General features: G+C 36.5%; 1 protein-coding gene across 1 annotated transcript in view; it reads right to left on the bottom strand.

The window, feature by feature from the left end:
• Window positions 1-2,206: 2,206 nt before the first annotated feature.
• The window catches only part of KATNBL1 (katanin regulatory subunit B1 like 1), a 67,632-nt gene continuing 61,556 nt past the window's right edge, over window positions 2,207-8,282 (bottom strand). Inside the window, exons 9-10 of the mRNA XM_017857444.1 lie at window positions 7,280-7,372; window positions 2,207-3,923 (exon numbers count right to left, since the gene is read on the bottom strand). Of these exons, the coding sequence (XP_017712933.1) occupies window positions 7,357-7,372 (16 nt within the window). The 3' untranslated portion in view covers window positions 2,207-3,923; window positions 7,280-7,356. The remainder of the gene's footprint in view (window positions 3,924-7,279; window positions 7,373-8,282) is intronic.

Raw genomic sequence — 8,282 nt, 5'->3', positions numbered from 1 at the left:
TTTTTTTTTTTTTTTTTTGAGTAGGAATTTCGCTCTTGTTGCACAGGCTGGAGTGCAAGGGCGCTATCTCGGCTCACTGCAACCTCTGCCTACTGGGTTCAGGCGATTCTCCTGCCTCAGCCTCCCAAGTAGCTGGGATTACAGGCATGTGTCACTACGCCTGGCTAATTTTGCATTTTTAGTAGAGACAAGGTTTCTCCATGTTGGTCAGGCTGGTCTCAAACTCCCGACCTCAGGTGATCTGCCTGCCTCGGCCTCCCAAAGTGCTGGGATTACAGGTGTGAGCCATTGCGCCTGGCCTGAATTTTTATTCTGTAATCCTGTTACAGAATAAAAAAGGGGGAGGTATAGTGTGTTGCAAAGTTTTGACAATTTTGTAGCTAGAAGTATTCGAAATTAAAGGAAAAGAAAACATAGAAGTAAATACCTACCAACATACGCCCAGTAATACTATTTCCATCTATGGTAATCCAGAAAATAGAAGTCTATATTGAAAGGTAAGAAGTAGTGTGTCCAAATACACTGCTCTAGTTGGGTCATTTTCTCCTAATTTAATTTTTTCTATTTAAATAAACAAAGGCAACTGCATTACCATCTTGTTCTTAAACAAGAAAATAACTGGAAATGACTGATGAAATTATTAACTTAAACCTTATTTTTCCAGAGTCCTTGACTAACTTAAGTAACTAAGCATTTAAATATGACTTCTATTATCAGCAGTTAGTAGCTAATAATCATTACTCCAATTAGTTATCCATTAATATTAATCATATGAACAACTTGGCAAAATATAGAAATGTTCTAAGTTTGAGAAAACTACTATTTCAAAGGTCAGAAACCTAGCTTTGAACCCACACAACCATGGTTAAGGTCAGGACATGACTTGTGCTGAATAAATTTAGAGGCATTAGGATTTAATTCCTCAGGAGCCCTTAAGAGCTCAATGCTGGTATTTGTGATTCCCCCAAATGGACAGAGATACTTACATCCCAATTCTCACATCTCAAGATTCATGTAAATAGTGCCAATTGCCTTTGGCAATCATTGCCAAATATAAAATTTAAAAGCCATCTAATGATACTTACTTCCTAACTTTTAACCATTATTCTCATCACAATCATCCATTACAAAACTTACCTACTTTGTCCCAAGTAGAAGCAAATTATCTGATAACCCTCTATCACCTCAATAAACTACCTGCCCCTATACTTGCAAAGTTAGCCAAGTCAAGCATAGAAAACCTAAAATAGAAGGACCAAGAAGTCATAGAGACCTCGGGTAGTCCCTCCGTTCTGTATACTGCTTAGCAGCACAGCAACAAATTAGCAACGACAGACAGTAATTGTCCTAATCTAGGTCAATACAACAGCCAAAACTTTGTAAACACTCTCTTTGGCTCTTCCTGGAGATTAACACTGTTCTAATGAAAATGCTGTAGCATGAAAGGGTTTAATAGCAACAGAAGTGTTCAAAAATACTTATTTATCTAATATCATTTATCCAAGAATCTTAAAAATCACTTAATACTAATCAATTCAATAACTGAGAGAGGCAGGTATTAAGGAAACTGCAAAGGCCAAGAACAGAAATTAGGAGTATACACTACTCAATAATCTTTGTAAGCTAAAAACTCTGCTGACTTATATAGCTCTGAGTATGTAAGATAAAGTATTATCTACATGCCTTCAAAAAACCTAAATTTAGGTGTGTTACCAATATAATACCTGTTCTTATATGTCATTTGTACTTACACTTAATTTTTCTGAAGTCTGATTTATTGAAGTTTGATTTTTGAAGATGCAGTTTAGTCAATGATCTGACCCCGAGAAAAATACAAAAAATATCTGATGTAATATTACTTAATACTTTGAAACTAAACATTACACAGTATTTTAAATATCTTATTTTGAATCTATTATTTTAAATGTTAGATTAAAAGTCTACAGTATCACATATACCCATTATTTGAGTAATGTTTCCATTTGAGATGAAAGGTTTATGCTAAGCTATACATAAGGTCTTCCTGAATTTGTGAGATGGATACCTGAGGGAAGGTGAAATCAATAGCTATAAAAATATTCTGTGTGTATGTAAAGTTAATGAACCTACAAAAGCATCAAACTCCTGTCCACAGCCTCTGTAGCACCATACTCCAACCAAGTTAACTGGTTCAAACTGTTATATAAGACAGTGATCACTACAGGAATAAGCACAAAGAAAGGTTATATTTTATCATGTTAAAGTTACACAGAGATAACAGGTTTACAATTCAAATTCCCATGTCCTGAAAATAACTGAAAATAACATGTCCCATGGCCTCTTAAATAACTCACCTTCTCAAATCACAGAAGTGCAATAATCTGAAATTATTCTAATCTAAAGACTTAAGGAAATAATTATTACAATTCATGTTCACTGTGAGGAATATCTAGCTATATAAACTATAGCTACACAAAACCAGAACTCAGTGAAACATAACTTTTTAAAGCAAGAAATTCGCTTGTGATTCATATCAGTAGTCATTAAACGGGTAAATGCTAAAGGTTTACATTCAAGTGCTTGAAGGACTACTGCAGAGAAATTCAATTACTAAAAACCTTTGCTCAGATGGATGTCAGGCATATTAAGGATGGGATGAAGTGTGAACCACCAGCAGTGGTATTAAACCCCAATCATCTTCAAGACAAGTAAGATTTAGAGCTGCTAAGACATTCTAGAATTTGGTTCACTGACACTAAAAATGGTATTTTAAAAAAAGACCTCATACAGTCTGCTGGCATATCATACTAACCATTAGAGGAGGTAGTGACACAAAGTGTTGGAATTTAAAATACAAGGTCAGCATTAACTGTAAACCACTCTAAATCACTGTATGTAACTCTTTAAAAAAACATATGTAGTGAAAAAGAATTAGAATTCATACAAAATCAGAATTTAAAAAAGCAAAAAATAGAAATATTTAGTCAATTTACTCAAATGAAGGAAGTTTAAATGACACAGGAATGAAAAATATTAGAAATCTATGTACAATAAAAAGTAAATATAAATTAGCCAAGTCCATGGACACTTCCAGTTAAACATTCATACAAAAACATATTCACCTTTTTCCTTAGATAGGGATAACACATACATACATGACATGATGATTCTGGCAAAAAATATCAGAGATACTAAAACTATTCTCAAGTTTTAAAAATGGTGCAGAGAGTGTTTCAAGAACATTCTACAAGAATGTAAGCCCCTGATTTAATTCCATGATTTTATCATGCCAGAAGCATGGTTGGTTTTAGTTTTTTAAAACAGATATTGGTATCATAACATATTGGCTTATTAATAATTAAGGCATTTTACATACACAGTATCTCAGTGTGAACAAAAAATGTTTAATATTGATTTTTTCATGTTTTAAACTTTCAGTCTTTTCAACATAAGAAAATAGCTGCACACATTTAAGTGTTTTGTTTTTTTTTAATAAAACACAATCTTAAAAAAGTTAATGATGATTGGTCTTGGTGGTTCCTAGTAATAAGTCCTGTCTTACTTTTTCACATAGTATAAATTATATTTTTATGCAGGATTGCATTAAAATCCAGTAGTTCTTAATGTTACCAAATAACCATATAACTCCCAAATGCAGCAAAGGTGAATAAATCTTCATAGTGCACTTTCACCTCAATGAAATTGAAGCTGCTCCTTTTGGATATTTTTCCACTTCAATGTGAAGTAGACTGTTGGGATTTCATTAGTGGTTTCATTATGTGGCTTTTTAAAAGAAAAAATAGTTTTGATTTCTTCCACAGTTCACAGTTCTCAGACGAGACTTTTTTTTTGTAATTACACAGTTCAGGGATGTTTTGAAAAACCAAATGCTCTTTAGTAGATGAAATCTCTCAATGTAACTGTAATAAATAAGCATCTACATCCTTAGAAGATAAAACAAAAACATTTCATTAGACAGTACAGCAAATACACACAAAAACAAACCATTTTCTTTTCTTTTCTTGTTGCTTAATTTGCCTTAGTTTCCTTTTGTGGCCTTTTGAGGGTAAAAGATGTGTCTTGTTCAGTGCTTTTATCTGCAGTTGTTCAGCACAGGGCCTGGCACATAGTATGTGCTCAATAAATATTTGCTAAGTGCTAAATGAATGTGTTAGTTCCTATGCTCAAACAACTCTGCTTTCATAGCTAACATTCACAGAAATTCTATCAGTGCTGTTTACTATCAGTGCTATATTCACTTGAACTCAGCTTGACAACAGCCTCTTCTTCCAATTTCTTTTTTTTTTTGACACAGAATCTTGCTCTGTCATCAGGCTGGAGTGCAGTGGTGTGATCTCAGCTCTCTGTAATCTCCACCTCCAGGGTTCAAGTGATTCTCCTGCCTCAGCCTCCCAAGTAGCTGGGACTACAGGCATGCACCACCACAACCGGCTAATTTTTTGTATTTTAGTAGAGATGGGGTTTCACCATGTTGGCCAGGATGGTCTCGATCTCCTGACCTCATGATCTGCCTGCCTTGGCCTCCCAAAGTGCTGGAATTACAGGCATGAGCCACCTCGCCCGGCCCTCTTCTTTCAACTTCTATACTCAAAAAATTACAAATTAATTTGATGGTTTAATTTTGTAATAAAGTCTCATCATAACTTAAGAAACTTCACATTGAACTTTTAATCACTCAATATTGTCCTCAATAATAAATGGTACCTTAAAGTCATATTCACAATAAAGCTTCTCCCTTTGTAAAAAACTGACTGTGGCCAAGTGTGGTGGTTCCCGCCTGTAATCCCATTACTTTGGGAGGTGGAGGTGGGTGGGTCACTTGAGGTCAGGAGTTCGAAATCAGCTTGGCCAACGTGGTGAAATCCTATCTCTACTAAAAATACAAAAATTAGGCAGGCATGTGTGTAATCCCAGCTACTCGAGAGGCTGAGGCAGGAGAATCACTTGAACCCAGGAGGCGGAGGTTGCAGTGAGCCGAGCTTTTGACAATGCACTCCAGCCTGGGTGACAGAGCAAGACTCTGTTTCAAAAAAAAAAAAAAAAAAAAAAAAAAAAGTTTTTTTTTGAAACAAAATTTCGGTTAAAAGGAAAAATATTTTTTTAGTTCTATACAGAATGCAACACCCCTTTAGAGTAAAGTAATACTGGTCATGTATGCTCTAAAAACCTAAAACAACAACAAAAAACTCCTAGGAAATTGATTTGTTTATAAGATTTTCATCATTAAGAATTCTATAGGCCAGGCTCGGTGGCTCACGCCTGTAATTCCAGCCGCTTTGGGAGCTGAGGTGGGGCAGATCATGAAGTCAAGAGATAGAGACGCATCTTGGCAACACGGAAATCCCCGTCCTCTACCAAAAATACAAAATTAAGCCGCGTGGTGGGGATGCCTGTAGTCCCAGCCTACCGGGAAGGCTGAGGCAGGAGAATGGTGTGAATCCCAGGAGGCGGAGCTTGCAGTGACCGAGATCATTCTACTGCACTCCAGCCTGGGGCGCAGAGCAGAGAACGCCATTCAGAAAAACAAAATCCTCAAAAAACAGTTCTATCAGAGTAAAATCCCACCTCGGGGAACAAACTTGGTTGATGATATCATTTTGCTTCTATTTTGAAGGTATCTGAGACCCTTTTTTTGTTTTGGCAGGGGCCCCATGGTCTTCCATAGCAATGGCCAGAGTTCCTTGTGGCTGTCACTTTGACGGAGATAAGCTTCGGTTGGTCCACTGTTGGTATCACTCCATTTGCTTTTCTTCCCTCAGCTAGATTCATTCCCTGAAAGCATCTGTCTCTTTAAGATGTGAACTCAATGTCTGAGTAAGAACGCAGATTATCCCCAAGCGATACCTGGGTTTGCCCAAGCCTCGTTTCCCTTAGCATGATTATTTTTCCCTGAATTCTAAGTAGTGTTTTCTTACGAGATAATAATTTGAACTAGGTCCATGACATAAATCCTCTTATTTAGAAATTAATAATACATTTCTAAATATATAAATAAATATATATATATTTATAGGAAATACATATATATTTAAAACCAAAGAATGCTTTTTATATTCCTGACTAATGCCCATTTATGATAGCAGTATGCCCAGTAATAGAGTAAAAGTATTTCTGAATTACAATTTTTTCTTCAATTATTTTTTAACTACCAATGTTTTTTCTTTTTTTTTCAGACGGAGTTTCACTCTGTTGCCCAAACTGGAGTACAATGGCTCGCAATCTCGGCTCACCACAACCTCCACCTCCCGGGTTCAAGCGATTCTCCTGCCTCAGCCTCCCGAGTAGCTGGGATTATAGCCATACGCCATCACACCCAGCTAATTTTTTATATTTTTAGTAGAAACAGGGTTTCACCAACCAGGCTGGTCTCAAACTCCTGACCACAGGTGATCTGCTTGCCTTGGCCTACCAAAGTGCTGGGATTTCAGGCATAAACCACTGTGCTCGGCCTAACTACCAATGTTTTCTGGGGTTTAAATATTAAAATTCAAACTAGCAATTTTTACTTTTTCCTTTAAGAGATAAATCAATAAAGACCAAAGTCAAATTCACTGTGATTTAAATAGTTTACCTTCTCAAAAGCGTAACATTAGGAAAAGTAAAAATTAATCTCCAAAACCATTTAATTGTGTTCCTTGTCCCTTGTTTCCTGAGTTCCTCATCTTGTTTTCTGATGCTTTCCTTACTGGATTCTCAAAATTTCTTCAAATATTTTTCTCTGATTAAAACCCTCTGTAAATATCCTCTAGCATGGCCGGGCACAGTGGCTCAAGCCTGTAATCCCAGCACTTAGGGAGGCTGAGACGAGCGGATCACGAGGTCAGGAGATCGAAACTATCCTGGCTAACATGGTGAAACCCCGTCTCTACTAAAAAATACAAAAAGAAACTAGCTGGGCGCCTGTAGTCCTGGCTACTCGGGAGGCTGAGGCAGGAGAATGGCGTAAACCCGGGAGACGAAGCTTGCAGTGAGCTGAGATCCGGCCACTGCACTCCAGCCTGGGCGACAGAGCAAGACTCCGTCTCAAAAAAAAAAAAAATCCTCTAGCATAGCATTTCAGGGGCTGTACATGAAACATGTTCAATGGCCAATTCCTGTGCTTGCTGCCAAGGTCACAGTTACACCCAGAGGACCTGAAGCATTTGCAAATATGAAATTGACTTTAGACATCAGAACAGTACCAAATTATTCTGCCTAGAGACTTGAAAAATTCATTAATAAATGTAAAATATTATTTCTAATTTTTAATGTTTAATTTATAAGCTTAAATATAGATTACCTTAGCTATATTACCAGTATATCCTGGAACCAAAGTAAGATGGTTTTCCTGTTCCCATAATCCATTTAATTGTTGTTTTAAAATTTTATATTTCTAAAACAAAAAAAGGAAGAAAATGAGAAAGCAAATATATTAAGATATAAACTTTCATCATAAATATGCATAATAAAAACCATCCTAAAATTTTTCAGGTATTTATCAGGAGAAAATGATGCTATTTGAAATAAAACATTCAGGAACGTGGAGAGAAATTTAAAAAAAAGTCAAATAACTTTTAGAATAACACACATCAGTCATGAAAATTAAAGGTTTATTCACATAATACCCCCATACACTTCCAATTTAATTAATTCTTGGAAAAAAGAAAAGATGTTTTGTCAATTCCAAAATTAATAAAATTTCGTACTTGATTTTGATTAAAAAAAAGAAAGAAAATATTTAGTTGTCAAAGCAGGTAAGAAAATGACCAGGCATTTGGAACATTTGGACATTGCTTGGGTGTGAAGAAGAAAATTTTGAGAGCCTATAAAAGAAATTGTGGACTTTTTTTTTTTTTTTTTTGAGACCAGAGCTGGCTCTATCGCCCAGGCTGGAGTGCAGTGGTGTCATCTCGGCTCACTACAACCTCCACCTCCTGGGCTCAAGCGATCCAACTGCCTCAGCCTGAGTAGCTGGGACTACAGGCGCACACCGCCCTACCTGGCTAATTCTTGTATTTTTTGTAGAGACGGGGTTTCATCATGTTGCCCAGCCTGTCTCAAACTTGTGAGCTCAAGTGATTTGCCTGCCTTGGCCTCCCAAAGTGCTGGGATTACAGACAGGCACCAGCCACCGTGCCTGGCCCAAAATTATGGACTTTAAGGAAACTGTTGGGAGATATTTTTCTGTGGTTTCATGATAATCTGGCTATACTCTAGTAGAATACCCACAATTTTCACATCAAGGCAGTAATAATGTAGTTTTTAGAACTATAAACATCGACATCAGACTTTCAGGTTAATGT

Source organism: Rhinopithecus bieti, unplaced genomic scaffold, assembly GCF_001698545.2.
Source record: "Rhinopithecus bieti isolate Rb0 unplaced genomic scaffold, ASM169854v2 scaffold_44948, whole genome shotgun sequence".
Taxonomy (NCBI): domain Eukaryota; kingdom Metazoa; phylum Chordata; class Mammalia; order Primates; family Cercopithecidae; genus Rhinopithecus; species Rhinopithecus bieti.
Note: the sequence above shows the minus strand (reverse complement) of the source record. Positions and strands in the feature narration are given on the sequence as shown.